Below are 24307 nucleotides of genomic sequence, written 5' to 3' on the forward strand. Positions count from 1 at the left end.
CAAACAGTTATGTTTTATGTATCAAAACCATATTGTACCATTTTCGTAATGAAACCATACTAATTTCATCCCATTTTGCTATTTAAATTGTACCATATTATTTTTGCACCCTTAGCTTTTAATATATCCAACCCTTAGGAGATTGATTTTTTACCCCCCCCCCCCCAAAAAAAAAAACCCCTAGGAAATTTTGGACTCTTGACTTTTTGCTATGAAACGTTAGTCATTGCCAAAAGTACCAACTCCTTAGGGATATGGATAAGACAATTTTGTTTTTCAATACAAGGAGCTTTTACATATAAGGGGATTAATTGAATCTACGACCTCTTCACCAATATGTATTGGACATTGCCAATGCCAACTAAGCCAATCATTTGATAGATATGGGCAACATGTATGTTGGAATTGGCAATTTAATATATATTTGTGGTCGAGAATTACTAAATATTTCACAAGGGAGAGTTGAACCCTAACATCTTCACTAAGAGGTGTTCGCCAGCCTTTTTTTATGCGCCGCTTTACCCTGGAAGGAAAATGAGCTTTGCTCCTCTGGGTGCTAGGCGCTCCCGTGGTTCGCAAAAAGGAAAAATGACTCATTGCCAGCTGAGCCAACCCTTTCGATTGTTACATCACCACATTCGGCAATTTAGAAGCCACCAGAGATTTGGTAATCTTGATCCTATCATCAACTTAATCCAACGGTTGCTAGAGATGGGTTTAGGCTTTTTCAGCTAGTGGTGGCTGCGTGGAATCAGGACTCATCTTAAGTTTTCAACCGTAGGCAGGTTTAAACTTTACCGGGCAAATTAACGATAAACCCCAAATGCTATTTAAAGGAGTGGCTTTATCTTTGCATCAAAATTTCTGGTTCTCATACAACGCAAGGTCAAGCAGACAGGGATGGCTTCTTTTGCTTCTCCTTCGTCTCTGCTTTTCTCCTCTTCAACATCTAATGCTCCTTCATCATCGCTTTTTTATCATCACCATCGCTCTGTTTCCTCTTCTACACACTCTTTCTCACAGTCTTCTAGTCTTTCGTCTTCTCTCTCGATTTCTTCTCCGTTTCTCCCATACAGTATAAATTCCAGAGTCGTCTCTTTCTCATCTTTTACTGTCAAGGCTACTTCAGAAAAGAAGAAGGTTCTCATTGTTAACACTAACAGTGGTGGACATGCGGTTATTGGATTTTACTTTGCTAAGGAACTTCTGGGTTCTGGTCATGATGTCACAGTGATGACTGTTGGGGATGAGAACTCTGACAAGATGAAGAAGCCTCCCTTTAATAGATTTTCTGTTAAGTTTCTTTCTTTATTTGGGCTACTTCCTTCGATTTTGAGAGTAATGGTTTTCTTTTTGGAATATTTTGTGATAATGGTTTTTTGATTTTCAGGAAATTGTGAGTGCAGGAGGCAGTACAGTGTGGGGAGATCCAGCTGAGGTGGGGAAGGTTGTTGGAGAGGCGAGTTTCGATGTTGTGTTGGACAACAATGGCAAAGATTTAGACGCCGTGAGGTTTGTTCTTCATGATTCTCTTGGATTTTGAGCATATGAATTTAGGTATTAGGTTGAAATGTAAAACAATTTCAAAAGATTGATTGCTCCATCAATATCCTTTTTGGTACTTCCTCAAATAGGGGTAGGAAGAAATTCGTTCATTTGATCTGTTTCTGTTATTTAGTGTTGAACATGGAGAAGAAACTTTTTATATGATAATGGCAATTGAAGATTATCCCCCCACATATTTATGAAGTCAAGTTACACAGTAACTTGGTTAAATTGAGAAGCTGAGGCATCTCTGCAAATCAGTTCTCTCACAAGAAAAAATTGTCTATGAAAAGTGAATGAAAATAAGGAGAAGCTGCATTATTGCTACTCTAATTTTAACTGAATCGTCAATTGGTAAAATTTTGTATTCAGGAATTAGAATAAATCACTGTTTCATGTTAATTCCTCAGCAAACTCTTTCTACGTTGGTAGCAGAAGTGCATTACTGTTGGACCTTCGTAATTTTTTTTTCAAAATTTTAGTTTGTGAGAGGATTAATTCAGTATACCTGATGTCACAGGCTTCCCTTGATAGAGATACAAGTAGGAAATTTACCCATCCCTCAGAGTCTCTTTGAACTCTTATTCTCCTTTTGACTGTATTACCACAAACATTGATACAGGCGCATACATCAGTGTTATTCATGTATGCATTCTTTTGTCAAGTCTCCCTAATTTTGAGCCTCCAACACAGGCCTGTGGCAGATTGGGCCAAGAGTACTGGTGTCAAGCAATTTCTGTTCATCAGCAGCGCTGGAATTTACAAGACAACTGATGAGCCTCCTCATGTTGAAGGAGTATGTTCTATGATTTATTTTCAGAAGCATCAAAATAACTGTTGAATTGCATGATATACATTTTGGATCGTAAATCAATTTTAATTGAGTAATATTCAGATTTTTCATTAAATTATACTGTTCCTGCGATTCTCAGAGGGTTTCACAACGGTGTGTTTTTGACTGTTATTCCTTTTGTTAACTTGACTGAAATATTATAGTTCAAGAACTGTCCTGCTTCTCATTCTACGGCTGAAAACTCAAAGTCTCATATTATAATTTAGTGATGTCATGCAACTTCTGTTGTAGCAGTGATATTAGAATTTCTCTATTTTTTATGCCTGTGCTTGGAACCAAATGACAATGTTGAGTCATATGTCAATACAGAAACTGTGAAACATGTTAACTTGTATGAAGGTACAGTTCTATTTGAGCAAAACAGAAAGGAGGGGAAGGGACAAGTTTCCCTAATCTAGTAAGGTATTTAAGAGTACGAATGCCTGAAATTTGGTGCAGGGTTGGAGGAATACAAGATTTCTCTTTGGGTATGTATATGGTTGGTATATCTTATTTGATGTAGACCTTGCAGTTGATCCTGGTTTTAATTTAGTCATATGATCTCTAACCCATCCTTATAACCAAGTAAGTTGTACAATATGTAAAGATTTATGCTTGCACATTCCATTAAGTTGTAAAGCTTCTTCTTTTACTATCAAGGGAATTCATGGACACTAGTGGTCTTTATTGATAAACTCTGGCTTGCATTCTCTTTCCTCTGCATGAGCTAAACAAGCTAATTGTAAGTTAAATTTATCTTGATCTTGTCCCCTCAACTATTTTGTCCTATGATACAGGATCCTGTTAAAGCTGATGCAGGTCATGTGGTGGTGGAAAAATACATATCAGAGAATTTCAGTAGCTGGACTTCATTCCGTCCACAATACATGATTGGATCTGGAAACAACAAAGATTGTGAGGAGTGGTTCTTCGATCGTAAGTAGCAAGCAACAATATGATTTTTTTAATCTAGCTAAAATTCAGATACTTCAACCAGCATAAAATTTGTTGCTACTGGGTTGCTATCATTTGCAAGGGGAGCAGGTATCAAACTTGGACAGCTGAATTAAACTCGCATGAATTGTTGCGTATTAGTCTCATTTACAGTGTTACATAACCGATAACAAATATAGCTGTTCATGTATTCTTTCCTGTTATTCATGTAATCTGAAATGGAAGAATTTACAACAGGTATTGTTCGAAAGAGACCAGTTCCAATCCCTGGCTCAGGAATGCAACTCACCAACATCTCCCATGTTAAGGATTTGTCTTCCATGCTTACCCTATCTGTCCAGAATCCATCTGCTTCAAGTGGAAAAATTTTCAACTGTGTATCTGACCGTGCTGTGACTCTGGATGGAATGGCTAAACTCTGTGCTAAGGCTGCAGGTCTTCCTGTTGACATTGTTCATTATGATCCAAAAGCTCTAGGCATTGACCCAAGGAAGGCATTTCCTTTTCGTATTGTGGTAAGCTTTTCCACTTTTTCCACTTGCATTGTAAAGGAAGAAAAGGTGAAAGCATCTTATATCAAAACTGCAAGAACTACACCAAATAGCTTATTGACACAGAGAGTTGATGCCATGATAATCCTATACATAGAAAAGTTTGTGCGGGAACTTGATAACTTTCAATAGAATGAAATCTTCATTGGCTTTTGCTTTGACACTTTGATCCTGTACAATGAGAATTGATTTTGCATGGTGGTTGGTGGTACAGCACTTCTATGCAGAGCCAAGAGCTGCCAAGGAGATACTGGGGTGGAGCTGTACAACTAACCTCCCTGAGGATTTGAAGGAGAGGTTTGATGAGTATATAAAGATTGGTCGAGACAAGAAGTCCATCAATTTTGACATTGATGATTTGATATTGAGTTCTCTTAAAGTTGCAGTACCAGTGTAAAGGCCAAGGTATTAATGCTCAGTGATTTATTCTACCTTGTAAGATCGCACTCTACAACAAAATAAGCTATGCGGCCCACACTTACACTCTCTTCTCTAGTGAAATGTGAACCCTTATGAACAAATCCATTTCTCACCCTGACGTTTGATGTATTTTTTTTAGTTGGAGCAATATATCTTCTCAATCTACAAAAATAATATGAAAATATTTCTAGAAGAAAAGAGTCCTAGGGCTGATTTTATGTGGGAGAAATATCTTTCTAAATGCACTTAAATGTAGTAGGTGCCACACATTACAAATGTATAATTAGGGAATGTTTCCGCTTTTATCTTGTTGACTAGCTCATACTGATTGTGGTTACTGGTGAAATAATTGGATTATCGGATGCTACCAATTAGTTAAACGGACGTCACAAATGGTTATGGGGGCTCCTTTGCCCAAACATAGGGGTGCTTGAGACTATGAGAATATCGTCTCTCCCCCTCTAAAATAATGGTTTTGCGTGGGTGTTGAGCAATTAATGCATAGCATCGCGCAACGTATAGTCGAGAATGAAATTTCGACCATTAATTGCGCAACACCCAAACACGATCCCTAAAATAAACAATGAAGTTTATGTTGATGTGTTCCTACTATACATGCACTTCATTGGGCCTATTTGAATATATTTTTGGGTCATCATCAAACCGGTCACAAAGATGGGAGGCCCAAGGGATGGAAAGGAGGTGGGAGGAAGGAAAGCGGGGAGGATCGATGGAGGATAAGAATCCCATCCGAGTATTAGACATATCACTTAAGAGATTCTCTCAACACCACATGTAAAGGAAAACATATTTTTAAGTTATAAAGGTAATAAGTGAATTAAGAAAAAAGTGAATTGAATCATAGATGGTCTGAAGATGTTTTTTTTTTGGTCTGAAAATGTTAATCCTTCTTCTATTTCCCCAAAAAATATATTATGTATGATCTACATCTCTATTAACTCATTCGGTATTTCCTGTGTATTTCTTAAGGTTGTGAATTGTGAATAATTCATATCAGCTTTTATTAAAAAAAGATTAAATCATATCAACAAATATGCCGATCCAACGAGTAATAGCCAATCTTGATTTTTGAGCTCCAGGTCAGCTGTTAACCGTTGGATCATAGTTTTGCTGAGGTGGTCCACTGGTTCAACTTCAACCACAACCCTTGGAAGGACAAAGATTAGAGGAAGTAAATCGAAATCACAAATAGCGTATTAAGTGGGGGTACAGGGTACTTCAGTAATTCCAGTAGTTTTGGGGGGTTTGCCGTCACTTCTTGTAAACTGAGGGATATTTTACGTAATTGGTGGCTGGCTCTGGCCCGATACCAAAGGGGAGAGAAATAGAGTGTGTTGAGAGAAGGGCTTGCGCGAAGTGAAAGGGAGGGAGAACCGACCAGGGAAAGAGAGAGAGAGAGAGAGAGATGTTTGTAAGCAGAGGGGGAGAAAACCGTTGGTGTTTTTATAATTTCGAAATCTAAACTACTGGTCTGGTTACTATCCGTTCTGTTTCTTTCCCGCCATGGTGGCTCTGGTGGAGAATAGAGCTTCCCTTGATCAGGTTCAGAAGACCAGGACCTTGATCTACGCCCTCAATCTCATCTCCAGAAACCTTCCTCTTCCTCCCGAGGTGTTTGACACTGTTTCTTCTATTTACCTTATCGACGATGATGATTCCAACGACAATGTGGAAAATGGCGTCGCCGTTGAAGCCCAAATGGGCGATGGTAATCTCGTCTCCGAGGATGATTCGGTACTTATCCTTTCATACTCTTCTTGATTCCTGTTGTTTTTTTTTAATTGTTTTCTTTTCTGGGTTCAATTAGATTGTGTTGTTTGCTCCGAGTAATGATGTTATCGATTACATTGTTCTGTACTGCGTTTCATTTAGGATCGGGAGCCCTAGAAGAGCCTAGGTTTTCTTCTAGAGCTGCTCTGATTCTATACGCAAGCTGATATTGCTCGGTGGGGACCATTTCGTTGGCAATTTTCCTTTGCTTCTCACGGGTAGAATTCGTATTCGATGGTAACGGCAGTGATTGATTCATTGTACTTTCGCCCCTTTCTGTTTTCTTCTCCCTCTACTCTTTGAAACCGTTGACGCGGTATTTTCTTTCCAAATGACTGACGGGTGCCGCGGAGTCATCGGTTTTGTTTGTGTTTGTTGTTCTGGGTAAACTTTATAAGTTAAATGGTAGGGATGAAGAACATGTTTTCTGCCACGTTGATCTTTTGGGTTAATTAGGTATTTCCTTTTTTGGTTTCTGTACTAGTTGGGGTTGGCTTCGAGCAGAACTATTCGAAGACATTGAAGAGAGCACAAATTACAGACATGGTGATTTGTGAAAATTTGCTGCTTTAGATTGGATGAAATACTGAAATGGGTTGAATTCCGGTTACCCATCGCAGAAATGAATAACATCAGATTGGAATTTGGATTTCGTTGGGATTTCTAACAAAGATTATCTGGCTTCGTCACTAATTTCTTGTTCCAATATTTCCAGGTCAGCCACGTGAGTTCTTTCTGAGCCTCTCCCATTCTATTATGACTAAAGTAAATGGGCTTCAGACTGGATGTCAACATCCATTTTTCCCTTTCCCCTTTCCCCTGGCTGCCCTCTCCTCTTGGAGCTGAGATGCCACCCTGGCCTGTTGAGCTGTCAATCCTTGTTGCATATTGGCCCTTGGTAGTATCTGATTGGAACCTAAAAATAAAAAGGTTTACTGGACTGAACCTGTTGGGCTGTCGCCCTTGTTGACTATGGGCCCTGGGTAGGGATTTAACCAAAAAAGAAAAGAAAAGAGAGCTTTTTTCTTTTGGGATGAATAAGAAGAAAGAGTTTACTTGAAGGAAATGTCAATCCATTTGTTTGTGGGGTTGGATGACAAAGCTGAATGAATCAGCCTGTGTGACTCAAACAAAGTTTTGAACCACTTGTTTAAGTGCTTTCTTTTGTTCAATTTGCTTTTCTGTCCAAAACACGTGTTATTCCCATTCTGTGAATCAATTAAACCTCTTTCACCATTTAACTTAGCTAATGAACATGAAGGACCGAATTGTTAAGATACTTGTTGTCTACTAGTAAATGTGACACTAACTAATTTGGTAGTGTTGAATTAGTTATTCTTTTCAGTAACTTATGTTCTAGTTTTCAATTGGGCTTTAAATTTAAAATTTATCTATATGGACCATTATGTGGCAGAGTAATCATCAGACTTTTAATGGAGGGGCTTTAATCACAGAATTTGAGGATGCACTGGTGAGGCAACGTCCAAATTGCTTGTCGGGTTCAAAGTTGAGAGACTCGAAGGAAAGTCGTCTGCAGAGCCACATCCAGCATCGTTTAACTGAACTTGAAGGTTGCTTTTTTCTTTTTCTAACCCCCCTGCTAGCCTGCTATAGTTTTTTTCCCCCTGGGTAAATCAGCCTCCTATAGTTCTCATATCTGGGGTTTTCTATTTTTCTGTTCATGGATAACGTGAAGCATATTCTCTTTTCTGTTGATAGCTAATCTTCCGCTGAGTGTTGTATATCAACTTGCATGTGTGCTTACTCGGTCCATTTAGTAGGGATGGATGTAGATACAATTATTAGGCTCCTTATTTAAGCATGTATGGAAAATATTCTGTTGATTGTTCAGCTGATTCTTTATGGTTGTCTTCTGGGTATTTACGAAACATTTCTTAGCTTATGTAATATTGAATCTCCGGGCTACTTTATTTTTTGCCCTTCAACCGTTGGAAAAGCAAAGGGATGCACCATCCAATGAAAATGTCTACTGAATAGAAGTTATGGTTGTTAAATTGTCTAATACCTTGCGTTGGAGATCTCCTTGACAGGATTCTCTGAATATTTGGTAACTAGACACAATAATCAGGTTGCATCAGCGATTGGATTTCGGCCCTTAACTGTTTCCACTTATCTTGTGTAAGTTTACTGATATTGAAGATGACATTCCTTGGTGCTTGCTTTTGGTTGATGCCATTGTTTTGGTGGAAGATACAAAACTTGGGATTAATACGAAACTTAAGTGATGAGTCAACCTTGTAATCAGAAGGTCTTTAGTAGAATAAAGACAGAGTATATGGTTTGTAACTTCAGTAACTCTGGTACAGATAATGAGAGGGTGACAGTTGATGAGAAGGAGAACTGCAAAGTAGCCATATTGGGTATTTAGGATCTATCATCAGTATGGAAGTTGCTGTCTCGCAGAGGATTAAAGAAGGGTGGATGAAGTGGAGAGGGGCTTCCAAACTGTTGCCTGATAAATGGATATACCTTTAAAGCTTAATGTGAAGTTGTATAGGACAGTCATAAGACTGGCTATGATGTATGGTGTGGGGTATGTATTGGGCAGTTAAGAAGCATCATGTAGGTAAGTTAAGTGTGGTGAAAACGAAGATGTTGAAATGATTGAGTGGCAAAATAAGAGGTTCAAGTAAGGAGTGACCATACTAAAGCTTGGTTTCAGAGAAGCCCTAATTCAAGATAAGATATGAGAAAGTCATTTGGGGTGGTGTGACCATATTCAACAGAGGCCTTCAGATGCTTCAGTTCAGAGGAGTGACTTGATTGAGATTGCAGGCACTGAAAGAGCTGGGGACAGTCCTAAAATGATCCTAGGATAAGTGGAGAGGAGACACATGCATGGTTGAGGTTTTTTTTGGTTAATATTTTGTCTTTGCAAAATTGCAAGGATCTGTGTAGCCAACCCATTTAATTTTGTGCAGAATGCTATTTCCATCTGTAGACAATGTTAGGTTTCTTTATACTAAAACCTTGATTTCTGTGTTGGTAATGGATGCGTGCTTTGGCAGATCCAGTTGATGCCTGCGCCTCATGTTTTGCTGTTTCTGCAGGATGTTTGATCTGGATTAATCTTTTGCTGTGTAACAAAAATAGGCCAATATTGACTATGATTATCTAAGTTTTACTGCTTGGCTTGTATACTTAACGTAATTTTTACCATCCCATGCTTTTCAATCGTGTTTCTCGAGTGTTTCTCCAGCATCAGGAAATGATTATTTTAAAATGTGTTTCTTTAACTTTCATGCAAATGTGAAGTATCAAAAACGTAACTTTCCACATAGAACTATATATTCTCTATTTCCAGCTTTTATATTGGCATTTTGTTTCCAAAGCTAACGTGGACGTTATGAACAGAGTTGCCTGCAAGTAGAGGTGAGATCTTGCAAACAAAGTGCCTGCTTGAGCTCTATGGGCTAAAGGTAAACCTTACTTTAGACTTCTGGCCAGACTTTACTCCCACTCATTCCAATCCTCATCCCCCAAAAAAGTAAATAAAAACAATAAAAGCAGAGGAAGATACATGTTAACCTTTCTGTCAAGTCTAATTTTCCCTGATTCAGCAAACAAAAAGAAGATATATTTTAATCCTCCTATGAATCTAATTTTCCCTGATTCAGCAAGAGAGATGTTGAGTATTGAATTTCTATCCCTTTTGTCCAAGACTCCAAACTTTTGTTGACTTTCTAAGTGTTTTTCTAGTTGAAAAGCATTGTTGATATCAGAAAGCGGATTGCAAAAAACAGACTGTTTGATTTGTTCATCACACCATTACTGCTTCACCTATGGCAATATGGTAAACTTAAAAAAAAAAAAAAAGAGAGAGGTGTTTTTCACTAAAGTGAACTTCCAAATAAGGTTCACAATTCAACAAAATATTACCAGAAAATGCTTAAACTCAAGAAACCAAAATGAAATGGAAATAACAAATTATATGCAGAAGTTATTGAATTTTATGGAAATGTTTTGGTTTTGTAAGAGAGGAAAACGAGGACAAAGTCCAAAATTCTGAACCTTGCTTCCATATTGTACCTAAAAAAAGGGGTTTGAATGCTTTATGTGATGGTGTTTTTTTGTTCTCCAACCTTTTTCCCCTATAAGGACTGGAGAGATGACTTGGGTTGTGTCCTTATGGGCAAGGATTCTTTTTCTACCAGCTAGCAGAGTTGCAAAAGAAGGTCCGAACTGATGTGAATTCAGAGTATTGGCTGCGTGAGAAATGTGCATATCCTGAGAAGCAATTGTTCGACTGGGGAATGATGAGATTGTGTCGCCCTTTTATCATGTATGGCATGGCAGATGCTTTTGGAATGGAGACTGATGAACGTTTGCGAAAGAAACGGGATGCAGAGGTTAGTGGTACATGCATTAGTTCTTTTCACATGGATTCTGTAGTACTGGAGAGCTTGGCTGTGATCCAATGGAAATAGTTAGAGTTGCTCTTATTGGTGTCAATTGATCTTTCTTGTGAACTTTGTCCTGCTTAAACAAGATTAAGTTTGTAATTGATCTGATTTATCATATTGTTGTGGATGTTGAAAAAGAGCTCAACAGATCCATATCTTGATATAGGGGCGTCAACTATTTGGGCTATAATCAGTCCGGTACAGCTGAAGCCCATGATCGAAACAGACCCTTTTGCGTCGGTCTGCAAAGCCGAAACCAAAACCATTGATAAACAATTTGTCAGTATTCAGGTTTAGATCTTGCTTTAGGAGAGTCAACCAGTTGGTGCCTTGGTGCACGGGTTGAGTTGTGATATTGCAACTATTCGGTTGTGGGTTCAAAGTGTGGAAACAACTTCTCTGTAGGGGTTAAGGCTTCTTAGATTTGCCGAGCCTCGTGCAGCAGGACAATCTTTCTCTCACGGCACCCCCCGGAAGAAAAAAAAAAAAAGAAGAGAAAGAAAAAAAAAAAAAAAGAAAAAGAAAAAAAAAAAGAAAATGGTATCAGGCTAATCAGTCCTTGCAGTTTATGTCTGTAAGCGTCGGATTCCAAGGTATGATTGTCTGAGATGAGAGAGAGGTGCACATACCTAGTATTGAGCCTAAGATGAGTTCTTTGAGGTAGTGATTCTTCTCCAGAAGCCAGTATTCAAAGATTTTGTGGAAGCTTGTGTGCTTGAGAGTGCTGCTGGGGTAGCTGAACACATTATTTTGTGCTGCTCAGGAAGACAGATGGTGTGTGTAGGCTGTGCTTTGTGTTCACCTTTCAGGTTTAATATATATTTCAGTATGAGAGTATTGATCTGTCGTTTGAGTCATGGAACAAAATTCGATCGAAACCCTCGAAATTTCATCAGAAAATTTCGCATTTCCAGGAGCTCTAAAGGAAACCATGAGGGAACAAAAAAAAGTCTCAAGTTTTGATCAAAACTTGGGAAATTTCTGCCAACTGGGTTGAAACCTCTTTTAACCATCCGGTTCATGAGAAGAAATTCGAGGGAAACCTGGGACTTTTTCCTGCAAGTTTCTTGGTTTTTCCAAATTTTTTTTAATTTTTTTCTTTCTTTCATGTTTCCCCAAATACCATGACCAATTCCCCTCCCTATCCAAATTGTGTATTCCATCAGACCGGTTATCTTAAGCATGTTGATGACCAAACTTATAAAGCTGTAGTTGTCAATTACCTCGACAACCATAGGCATAACATGTCATGGGGTATCTATGTTCGTTGGTCGGAGGAGAGGATGTTATAGGCACAACACTACTCGGCTCATAGGATAGATCCACTGAGGCACTCCTCTTGGCGCTGAGTTGTACTTCCCTTTTATTGCCAGTTACTTTGTATTTGACGTTTTGAACTTAGAAGTTATATACTAAATATTATGTACTTAAGTAGTTAAGTTTATAGTGTACTTTCGGACAACTCTACATTGATTTTATGTACATTGAATGACATATCTACATTGACTTTTTTAGCAAAATGCATATGCCAATGTGTTCTTTATACTTTAATTATCTTAAATGCAGTCCCACCCTAAAATACTCACTAAAACATGTCAAAACTTGCACAAAAAAGTCTCTAGTTTCCACCTAAATTTCCCATTTTCACCTAGTCGAAACTTGAGTTTCCCTAGAATTTTTTTTTATGGTTCGAGTGATTAGGGTTTTGAAAGGGGAAGTGAAATTGAGGTGAAAAGTCAGAGTGGCAAGTATAGAGGAGGAAGATCTGGTCAAAGCTATTGAATCCCATCCCAGCATGGGACACTAGAGAGGCATGGGGAGGAATGGTGAAGAGGTTGAGGCTGGACTTCGTCTCGGAACACCTCCCGCGCCCCCCCCCCCCCCCCCCAAAAAAAAAAATAATAAAAAAAAAAAAAAGAAACAAAAAGAAAAAGCACATTTGACCGTCACTTTCTTAGGAACAGTTGGACTTTATAGCCATTGCAACCTTTTCCAGGATGTTGCCGTAATTATTGGTCCTTAAGAGTTGGTGTACCAGTTTACTTGGGTTAAGCTGAGACCAATTAAATGGCAGGTCTGGTTTCAGGTTTACGTGGTCGATTCAGGTCAGGCTAATTAGTGCAGTTCTTGTTTGGCATCCCTATCTTGATGGTTGTAACCATCTGTCTGCTCTATTTTTGTCTTAAGAGAGATTAATATTTACTAGGATGAACAGCAGTGGCTCCAGTCTGGCTATTCCCATGCATATTATGGCTGTGAAATTGGGACTTGGGCTTCGTCCAACCAAAATTTACCTAGTTTTGATTTTGTCTTCCTCCTATATATTATTGTGCTCTCCCATAAATCTCCTTGCTGCAGAGGTTTTCAAGGATAGAAGAGGAGGAAAAGAATCTAGTGGAGACACAAAGAAGGAAATTTTTTGCGGACCTTCTTAATACAGCTCGTGAGTTTCAATTGCAAGCACAGGCTGCTCTGAAACGGCGGAAACAAAGGAATGATGGAGTCCAGGCATGTATATTTTTAGCTTTCTCCATAATCCTGTTTTTATGTTTTTCATCAAATTGTTTAGTCTTACAGTCTCCTCCATTTTGCTATGTTTGCAATTAAAAAAAAGGTACATAGTGAAGGATTTAGTAGTTTATGACCTATCTTTTCTGTATTTTTGTACTTATCAACTCTTTGATATCCTTAGTGATGGGATAACACCAAGGAACATAAAACAATCAGAACATCGACGTGACAGACTTATACAGTGAGATGTTCTTCTACTATTTCGAGAAGTACACTACTTTACAATTTTAATACTTCTGTTGGAGATACTGAAATAAATACATAATATATAGCAAGGTTCAAAATCTCAGTTTCAGGGCTGGTTTGGCCAGCCTTGAAACCGAGATATGGCTGAGATTTTGGCCATCTAGGCTGAAACCAAGTACTTGTGCCTGGAAATTTCAGTCCCCGGTTTCAGCCCTATTTTGGTGGTTCTTTGACTGGGTTTTTGCATGCACTCACTTTAAAGCATAGTTAAAAGTTAAAACAACGGAAGAATATGTTACATAAGAAATCAAGGAAAAGGATTCAGTCATATCCTATTAATTGAGAGACATGTGTGTCCGTTCCGACAAATACAAAGAGTTGTAAATTATAACAGAAGTACTTCAAATGTTTTATACAATCAAATGGAATGTTAAACAATATGATGGCCACAAACTAAATAAGCAATAAACACCATCATTATAAACCACATCAATAATGACATGCATACTTGTACTGATATTTCACTATTTTTTAAGTATAAAACAAAAAATAATTGGTACCTTTTTTTTTTTAATCAAATTTTAAATAAGTACAACAACTATTTAATAAATTTCAAATAATTTAAATAAATAATTAACAACTACCAAATAAATTTGACACCATCAAAGCATAGATCGAGTGGTGGTGTCTCACATATATTATCAGATTCAATGCCATCTTGATGTAAACTTGATTTTAGAGTTTTGAGATTAGTAAGTATCTCCCTAAAATTATGGTTAGCTCAGAATCCTTTTTTTGTATGAACTAGCAAATAAAGCGTCAAACTTGGGAACTAGAGATTCTTACCAAACCTCTATGGGATGGATCTAATGGAGAAATTTGGGAAATTTGTGTTTGGGGAAAATTTTAGGGTTAACAAAGATCAAGATGGATTGAACTTGGGATACCCAGACTAATCCTAGGATGGAAATGAAAGTCTGTGGTTTGGTTTTGGTTTGGTTAAGGTTAAGAAAAGCTATATAGTTAGGTATTGGTGGGGTTTGAGATAAATTAGAGTTTTAACAAATGTTAAATGGGCTGGTGGTTTGAGGAAACACAACACAACTCATGGAGGGGACAAGAGGGTAATAATTAGGGATGGGGGAATAGGGAAACTTGTGGTTGGTAGGGAATGGATTCTTGGAAATATTCAAGAATCTTGATTCTTCATTTGCCTTCTTTCTCTCTTTTCTTTATTTCTTTCCTTTTCTCTTTCTTCCTTTTCTTTCTTTTCTTTCTTTCTTTTCTTGTTTTGAAATTTCAGAACCTGCCACAGATCCAAGAAGAGGGGAACATAAAGAAAAGAGAGGAAGGAAGCTGTTGCAAGGTGTAGCAAGGGCTGGGAGGTATGCACAAGAAGAAAGAGGGTTGGGCAAGGGTTCTTATAGGGCTGCAGGGTAGGGGGGTTTGTACTTACTTGACAAGGATGGGGGATGGGTTGTACTTACTTGATAGGGAAGGAATGCTGCTGTAATCGATGAATGCTTGCTGAACTCTCATGATCTCTTGCTGAAACTGACGAATATAGCCTTCTAAATCTGCCATGGCCCTCCCAAGAAGACCACGACCTTGTTTGCCTCCAAATATAATTTTTTTTTTGGATCAATTCAACTCCCTTTACAATGAGGCAGGGGCTATATATAGCCTCACACTTGGAGGGAAAAGAATTAGACTCAATCTTAAAAATCTAAGTTGACTCAACTAGGGAATCCTTTATAGACTAGGATCTCCTTTACTATTCAATTAAATAACAACCACAAATAAAAGAAGGTAACTTGCTAAATAACAACTAATTATCCAAAAGGAGTCTTAATTTAAAATATATTTCAATTGGGACTCCAACTTTAACTGGGACTCAAAATGCTAACTCAATTAAAGAAATAATTAGATATGGACTCGCAATAACAAACAAAAATTGCTGGACTAAAATAATAATTAAAAGAAGTTGGAAAATGACCAAAATACCCCTAGTAGGGTTCGGCCAGCACACTAGGTGCACCACTTTGGCTTGGTTCGGGGGCCCAAATTATTGGTTTGGCTAGGGGGAGGAGGCCTGCTTGCATCACATCTATACTGTATAAATTATTTTTCTTTTCAAATTACATTATATAGAAATTAACTTCAATAACTAGAAAATTTAAAATATACTAGGACTCACCAGAAAGAAAATTTAACAACACAAATTCATTGATCATGCTTCTAAACTAAATATATATATTGATTTGAAAAGAAACAAACATTTTTTTATGCATCAACTATCAAGAAAATCAAAATTGAGGGAAGATTACACATATCTAAATGCCAATGATGTTTAATCTTCAACAATCCAGCAAAATTAGGGGTGCTCTAACAAAGGAGTGGAGGGATTTGAGAGAGAAAGAGTGATTTGAAGCAAAAAACTGAGTTTGGGAGTTGAAATGAGCAAAACCTAGCTGGTGGTATCAAAAAAAGATCGGTGAAATGTGTAGATCTCACTCAAAACATGGTAAAAATAAGACTGGTTGGATCATGTCAGTTGAAACCAAGTTTCGAGTCAAAATCTTTTTTTTCCTTTCCCCTCACCGTGCACTTCGTCATGGTTTTCATAGCATCAGAGTTTTCATCAAAATCTCGGGCAGATTTGAACCATGGTAGATAGTGAAACTCCTAAGGCATTCATTTCGGAGGAATTAATCAAACAAACTTATTCACTACAAACGAGAGAATGAGAGAGAAAAGATCTTACTTTTCACAGATAAAATATCTTATGAATTAAAGAAAACTACTAAATGGTTTTTAGTTTTTTTATGTTTTTACTTATAAATAATGGAAGAAATCATTATACATTCTCAAACTTCATAACAGGCATGGCATGGAAGGCAGAGGCAACGTGCTACAAGGGCGGAGAAATTGAGGTTCCAAGCGCTAAAAGCTGATGATCAAGAGGCATACATGCGTTTGGTGGAGGAAAGCAAGAATGAACGACTGACTACACTTCTAGGGAAAACGAATGAGCTTCTTGTTCGTCTAGGAGCTGCAGTTCAAAGGCAAAAAGATGCTGAACATACTGATGGCAAAGAGTCTCGGAATTTGCATTTGTCTACCCCTGGGGATTCGGTCCCTGATGAAGACATAGAGCTGGTTGATTTGGATTCTGATCGGGATGTCAAAACCACTGATTTACTTGAAGGCCAGAGGCAGTATAATTCTGTCATTCATTCTATCCAGGAGAAGGTAAAGAACAAATCCTTATTATTCTTCCTTCTGTATCCTTTTAGGATTTTTAGTTATGTTACTTTTGTGTTGTATGCTTTTAACCTTTACTTCAAATGCTTTTTTATTACTTATTTTTCCATTATTTTGTAAATAGAATTGAGAATCCAGCTTGCTGAACCTTCATGGCCATCTAACTGGCAATTGCATTAATATGAATAACATGGTAAAACAGGAGGTTGAGAATTCAAAACCTCCCATGGTTTTAGCTATAAAATTAGGAATAAAGAGGGGGAAAACAATTTTTAGTGATTGTTTGAATTGGATATATTTTTGGTTGATTACAAGGGGCATACCTGGTCCATGAGGCTCCTGCCACTGCAGGGTCCAGGGGAGTGACATAACACATGCAGCCTACCCCTGCTTTTGCAGTAAGACATTTTATTTACTCAATCCGATGATCATCTGGTTGGTTATATAGTCAAAGAAAAACATGCTTTTCAGAATAATTGCTAGCTGAATATGCACCAAAAAAAAAAAAAAAAAAGCTGGTGATTTTATGTTAATTAGCCCTGGAATTTCTTTGTTAATGAGCCAAGTTCAGCGTTACTTGACTTTAATGATAAGAGAAGCAGCTACCATGAGGAGGGGAGCCTTATTAGTACGTGGAAGTGACAGAGTGAAGGCTTTGGTGGAAAGTAAGAGACCCTGTTAAATCTCTATCTCCTGTAGGAATTTAGTAAGTCATATAAGAAACATCATGATTGAATACTCTCTCAAAGTTATGTTTGGTTGTGCAAGGAAAAAGCAAAAGAAGAAAACTTGATAGCTGTTAATAATATTACTGAGCAGAATATAATCAACAATGTTTTCTAAAATTTCTTTATTTGTGGTTGGATTTTATATAGTTAAACTCTGACTTAGACTTCGTGAAAGAAAGTTATGATTGGATTCTCTATTCGTCAAAGGTGGGAGAAAACGCTCTGCTGTAGAAGATAACCGTAGCCAACTTATTTATATTATGGATGAATTATTACATTGTCAAAATAAAAAGTTTAAACCTAAAGATAATGGGGAACTAAAGTCAAGTCTAGTTACAATAGGAAAGAAATAATAGTTATCCAGTGTTGTCAAAGCGTCCGCCTAGGTGGCGAAGCAGTTTTTCAACCGCTTTGTTTTGAACCACTTAATTGACGCACCTTTTTTTCCCGCTTTTTTGCCTAAGCACGCTACTGCTTTGTCGCCTTATGCAATTTATTGCCACCTAGACACTAAAGCAGCCACTTGTTTGACATTTTGTACATAATATTTTTTTCCTAATTTTTTTTTAAATTAAAATTTATTCTACAAAACCATATATAAATTTAATAGCTTAATCATTTCGAAATTGAGTCCCAAATTGCAAAGGAACTCTGAGGCCCAAAGTGACATAGGACCTCTACAAGCTCTGAGGGCGCTGCCTTTACACCGCTGCTAGGGAAGCCTCCTCAGAACCTGTCCCCGTCGGCAACAAAATGTGAAGCATGAGCCACAGTCAACATCGAGAATCAATAAAACATTTAATGGACAATGACTTGGAAATCGGAATAATGAGTCTATTAATTTATCGTGTTCGCCCTATTAGTACATAGTCATTGTATTGATGCTTGATGAGATGAACTTATGTTTGTGACTTTGTGTTATTTTTATTGGATAATTTTTCATAATTATGATTCTTGAATGCTTTCTTTTTTGGATGAATGTGACTATTGAATGTTTTTTTAACTTATTATAGAAAGTAGTTGTATTAAAAAATTTTGACCCAACCGCTTTGGTGGCCTTATTGCCGCCTAGGCACCACTTTGTCGCCTAATCGCCTAGGTGGAGCCCCAATTGCTTTGGTCGCCTTGCCGCCTTGACAACCTTGCAGTTATCTAAACTACTTTGAAGCTATGCCGACAACACAACTCCATGGTATAGAGGTCCCTGGATATACACTCTTTTAACTCCCTCACAAGCTGGAGTATATATATGCCCTGTAGCCAGCTCAGAACAGGCATCAAGAAACACAGGTCAACACAGTGCCTTTGTAAAGATATCACCAAGTTGACTACCTTGGTTGACTAACAGAGTTGAAATAATCCTTTCTTTAACTGCAGCCCTCATCAGATGACAACCGACATTAATATGCTTGGTTCTATCATGAATTGCAGCTTGATTATTACAATCATGAGTCCAATCAGCATCCTAAAAATTAATTCAAAAGGCAGATCATAAACACATCAATGAAGAACAACATCCACAGAAGTATTCTAAGGCTTTGTTTAATCAGCAATTATTGTGGCATGGTATCTTCTATTAAAATTAAGAATCCCAGCAATAGTCTGGAATGTTGGTAGTTCTCAGATTCAGGGAAGTAAAATACAGAATACACGCAAAGTAGAAAACCAGTAGAGGACTTGGATGTGGTAAAGGAGTACTTTTGATGATTCAACTGAGTTGAAACCTGAACGGGAGAATGGGTTTATGATTGATCAACTACTGCTAGGTTATCTTGCTTCAAAAAAGGATTGGTTGAGAATCCCACTCTCTCATGGATGTCTCAATCACAGACTCTCACAGCCGCTAAATCTTTAACCAAGCTCTTTTGTTTTTTCAACTCAACTGTGGGCTGTATTCACCCCTTGTTCTCTATTCAAATAGTAACTTTTTACAACCAAAGTGTCCTAGAAATAAAATAAAATTTAGTAACGCCCTAATTAAATAAAACTAAAGGATCCTGAAAATAGAAACTACCCATTACATTAGAAAGAAACTCTTTCTTCCATAGAAAACAAACACCTAGAATTTGTCAATAATTAGAAACTAATGAAAAATAAATCCTAACCCATTAGCATGCAAAAGAGTCCTAGGATAGGAAACCACTAATTACATAAAATAGCCTATAAAATAGAAACTAATCTTTAACTAATAAGCCTCTACTCAAGAAACCATAATTCCTTAAATTATAGGAATAAAAATTATAGGAATAATTGCAAGGTGCGATAATCCTCAAAAATCTTCTCCATCCAATGGTTATGGTGCCACCAAAATGTGAAGAATATATTACTATATTAGTAGGTTGTATGATGACAAATCTTATTTGATTGCTGTAATATCTCTTCAAATAAGGTTAGTCGACATGATCCAATTACTCCCAAAAAGAAAGCTGGCCAATCCCTATACAGTAAGCAGATATTGGCTTGACATATTGGATCCTCTTAAAATATGTGTACTTGCTGGCTAATTTGAAGATCATGGTGGGAGATCTCGCGAGATATCTCGTTTTTTCAGCTTGGCGAGACGAGATGGAGGGCGAGAGTAGCGAGTTGGGATATCTCGCTTGAGATCTCGCCATATCTCGCCCCGGATCTCACTGGAACTCTCAATTTTCACCTTTTTTTTTTGTGGATTTTGGCTGAATTTTCACTTGCAACTACTCTTAGCACATCTACAACAAGGAAGATCAATCATTCTTTACTTGTCTTATGAATTTATGATTTAATGACTTATATAGAACTTCTAATGGTTGTATAATTATTTTATTCTTGAGAATTGAGATTTTGATACTCATATGGATGGAATTTTGATAACATTTAAGGGCCTGTTTGGTTACATGAATCCAGAGATTTGAAATCTCTGGATTCATGAATCTGAGAATTATACCCGTTTGGCTGTAAAAATCTCTAGATTCATGAAATCTAGAGATTCACATTTTTACACTAAAAATGTGAATCTGTAGATTTATGGGTAAGGGGTGAAATCTAGAGATTTCAAAAAAGCTATACATTTGCACATTCACAAAAATCACATCGATCAAATAGTCTTTTAGGATGAATCCACATATTTCATTCCACAACCAAACATTTAATTTTATAAATTATGACTCCATAGATTTGAAATCTCTAGATATTTGAAATCTACATACTCATGTAACCAAACAGGCCCTAAGTTAGTTGATGCATTTGATATACTTGTTTTTCATTTATATGCCTAAAAGGTTCTATATTACATGTTGTATAACATTGCATTTCCTAATCCTACTACATTTCGGTTTCACACTATGGGTAGACTTAGAAATCATACATAGGGTTGTTTCTAACAAATCCAAGGCCACCACCGTGTTCAAAAGGCCTTAAATAAGCTAAATATCAAGTTTCAACCCAATTGGGACCCTAAAACCCACCGAGATGGGCCACCGAATTGACGCCAAAAAGTTTTATATCTCGACCGAGATCTCACCGAGATGGTCGAGATCTCTCTTTTTCAAGGTGGCGAGATCTCTCTCGAGAGCGAGATCTTCTACCATGCTGAAGATAATCTTCCACAAATATGTTGGACGATAGGGGGAATTAACTTGATCAGGTTCTTGCTCGTTCCTTTGTAATATGCTTCTCAAAAAGAAATCTGATCCATTAGACCAGCCAAGAACCAGGCTACATCATCAGACCAGGCTGCCTCTCCTATGGCAGTTGAATCCCACAACTACATTAGGTTGGGTGGGCCTTGTTCCTGTGGCTATATATGGACTTGTAATCTACATAAAAAAGAACCCTTGAGACTTTCAAATCTAGAATCAAATATTGTTAGTAATTACTAATGTAGCTGTGGTGCCATGAAATTAGATCAGTACTTATAACACAACAACTATCTGAACCAAAGAAAGAGAGAAGAGAGGAAGAAGATGAGAGACCAAGACGGGGAGAGAGAAAGAAATAAAAACTATCTAAACTACTTAGGAGCTACTTAAATAATACAATCCCATGATATAGAGTGCATGAACAACCATGTACTCCAACTGATACGTGCCAAACTAGGCCCATATGTCTTTCTGGTTATACATAGATGCTTGTTATAACCATTTTGAGTCTTGAGAGACATTCTCATGTGGTATTTATTGACTTAGAAAAAGTGTATGATAGAGTTCCTAGAGTGTTAATTTGGCAAGTACTAGAGAAAAAAATGTTGCAAATAAATATGTGGACATAGTTAAGGATATGTATATGATGGTACGGTGACTTGTGTAAGAATAGTGGGGGAAAAAGTAATGAATTCCCAATTATAGTTGGGCCACATTAAGAATCAGCTTTAAGTCCATATTTATTTGCACTTATAATGGATGAATTAACCAAAAACATTCAAGACGAGGTTCCTTGGTGTATGCTTTTTGCTGATGATATTGTGTTGATAGATGAGACTTAAGAAGGGATTAATATCAAGTTAGAATCATGGAAAGCAGCTTTGGAATTAAAAGGCTTTAAACTAAGTAGAACAATGATAGAATATCTAGTTTGTAACTTTTGTTATGATTAGGTAGACGATGAGGTGGTGAAACTTGATGATAAGGAGATTCCTCAAAGCGATTGTTTTAGGTACGTAGGTTCAATCATAAATGAAAAAGGTGATATAGAGGATGATGTTTCTCAAAGAATTAAAATAGGGTGGATGAAGTGGAGAGGTGTGTCTTGGGTCTTGTGTGATCGACGTATTCCTTTAAAGCTTAAAAAAAGAATTCCTTAAGACCATCATTCTACCGGCTATGATGTATGGTGCAAGTGTTGGGTTGTAAAAAAGTATCATATAGATAAGCTCAGTGCCTCAGTGTAGCAGAAATGAGGATGCTAAGATGGATGAGTGGCAAAATTAGGAAGGATAAGATAAGGAATGATCATATTAATATTGGTCTGGGAGTAGCTCCAATAAGTGATAAGCTACGAGGAAGACGTTTGAGGTGGCACGGTCACGTTCAACAGAGGCCTGTAAATGCCCTTGTACGGACAAGTGATCTAAATTAAAGGAACTAGAAGAGCTAGGGGCATACCGAAGATAACCTTAAGAGGAATGGTGAGAAAAGATATGCATAACTTAGGCTTTGTATCTAGCATGGCCTCAAATAGAGCTGATTGGAAGGCAAGAATCCATGTAGCCTACCCCATTTAATTGGGAAAAGGCTTGTTGTTGTTGTTGTTGTTGTTATATTGGTAAATGTATGTTTTTCCTGGATGGCACCTTAATGTAATTGCACATCCTTTCCAGCATCAAAATACTTCCACAGAGTTTTCGTTATTCTAGATATAATTCAGTGGAAGTTCTGTAAACCCCAGTTGAAATCAAAATTTTGTAGACCAACATTTCCCTCTCTTATTCCCCACCATGTGCCTGGAATTCCATTTCCCTATATAGTCCAATACAATCTATTAGGGTTCCATTGCTCTATTTGTGGTCTTATCAATTAGGTTCAAGGAAGCCCTGGTTATGGATTTTGGTAAGGGAAAGAATACAGATCCAGGAGTGGTTTTGGACATCCACCTTATAAAAAATATAGGCGGTAATAGAGTGATGGAAATGGAAGACTAGGCTAAATCTCTGGAAAGTCTGTTTGTGTGGACACTGAATCGCCATGGCTGTGTGGCAGGCATGTGAAGACCAAGCTTCTAATTTTCCTTCACTTTGAGGACAAGGTGAATTTCAAAGGGCCAGTAGTGTTAGGGCCCTGGGATCACGCCATGTGGAGGGGAGAGAGAGAGAGAGGGTTATGTTGGCTGGTGGGTTATAAGTAGGGGGGAAGGCAAGAGGAAAGGTCAGGGAATGTTTATGTGAGTGGTTTTGGGCAGTCTTTGGCTGAGGGGCAGCATATGCTGTGGGGGTGACTGGTACCATCATGACCAGATTATCCTTGTTATTTTACTTGTTTGATATTAATTTTCTTATTGGATTTGTGGGTTCTGATCACATTCCCATTATGATTATCACAATGGCAAGTGAGAATTTAACATTCTAACCTGCAACCCTTAATACACTTAAGAGAAAATATACTGCTTGATTTGCAAGATTTAATATCTCATAGTAGGTATTTGATTTAAATCAGAATTCAGAATTGCTGCTGCTGGATCTAAATTTTTTACTTTACAGGTGACAGAGCAACCAGCCATGCTTCAAGGGGGGGAATTAAGACCATACCAGTTGGAAGGACTTCAGTGGATGCTATCTTTGTTTAACAACAATCTGAATGGGATTTTAGCTGATGAGATGGGACTAGGAAAAACAATTCAGACCATATCATTGGTTGCATACCTAATGGAGAAAAAGGGTGTGGTTGGGCCCCACTTGATTGTGGCTCCAAAGGCTGTATTGCCAAATTGGGTCAATGAACTTGCTACTTGGGCTCCTGGGTACTGTATGAAGATCCTGTACTTCCCCCCATCCCCTTATGTTATGATTTGTGTTTGTTTTCTTTTATAATTTCTTAACGGTCAACTTTCTTTCCTTTAATTTCTAGTATCATGGCTATTTTATATGATGGGCGTCAAGATGAGAGAAAGCTTATGAGGGAAGAGTATTCTGGAGAAGGGAAATTCAACGTGATGATAACCCATTATGATCTCATCATGCGTGACAAGTCATTTTTGAAGAAAATTCATTGGCACTACATGATTGTTGATGAAGGACATCGATTGAAAAATCATGAATCTGCTCTTGCTCGGACTTTGGCAGAGTATGCTAAGTTTAATATTTACAGAGTGCTTTTTGTTTTCTCTTTTCTTTCTTTAAGCCCCTTCTAAGCTGATACAACTATGTTTATGTCTCTTTTCGCAGTGTAATGCCTTTTTTGCCAGGACTTGTCATTTGGTTGTCCTTGCATCTTACTCTCATTCTACTTTAACCTTTTATGTTGACATGCAACATCATCCTGGGAGCCTTCTATCTCCTAATTCAATCATGGATAACATCTCCATTGGGTGTTGCTTCCAAGACATTCATTTCTTATAGTCATGTGCTTTGTT

The 24307-nt window shown here is 37.6% G+C and overlaps 2 protein-coding genes across 3 annotated transcripts in view; both read left to right on the forward strand.

Annotated features, from left to right (window-relative positions):
- Window positions 1–870: 870 nt before the first annotated feature.
- On the forward strand, window positions 871–4526 carry LOC149028514 (chloroplast stem-loop binding protein of 41 kDa a, chloroplastic-like). Its single transcript, XM_089137278.1, has 6 exons — window positions 871–1293; window positions 1391–1512; window positions 2239–2341; window positions 3175–3313; window positions 3569–3846; window positions 4097–4526. Exons 1-6 carry the CDS (start codon window positions 901–903, stop codon window positions 4277–4279), a joined length of 1218 nt encoding a protein of 405 aa, XP_088993404.1. The 5' UTR covers window positions 871–900; the 3' UTR covers window positions 4280–4526.
- Window positions 4527–5577: 1051 nt separating this feature from the next.
- Window positions 5578–24307, forward strand: part of LOC149028515 (putative ATP-dependent DNA helicase CHR12) — a 37629-nt gene continuing 18899 nt past the window's right edge. The window contains exons 1-8 of one of the 2 annotated variants that reach the window (XM_089137295.1): window positions 5578–6057; window positions 7520–7664; window positions 9469–9533; window positions 10269–10463; window positions 12876–13025; window positions 16158–16526; window positions 23436–23695; window positions 23803–24018. In XM_089137295.1, coding sequence (XP_088993421.1) covers window positions 5827–6057; window positions 7520–7664; window positions 9469–9533; window positions 10269–10463; window positions 12876–13025; window positions 16158–16526; window positions 23436–23695; window positions 23803–24018 — 1631 coding nt within the window. In that variant the 5' untranslated portion in view covers window positions 5578–5826. Of the gene's footprint in view, window positions 6058–7507; window positions 7665–9468; window positions 9534–10268; window positions 10464–12875; window positions 13026–16157; window positions 16527–23435; window positions 23696–23802; window positions 24019–24307 lie in introns of both variants that reach the window. The other variant, XM_089137288.1, reaches the window with a different exon arrangement.

Source organism: Hakea prostrata, chromosome 1 (assembly GCF_041222555.1).
Source record: "Hakea prostrata isolate BN-2017 chromosome 1, UWA_Hpros_2, whole genome shotgun sequence".
Classification (NCBI taxonomy): Eukaryota; Viridiplantae; Streptophyta; class Magnoliopsida; order Proteales; family Proteaceae; genus Hakea; species Hakea prostrata.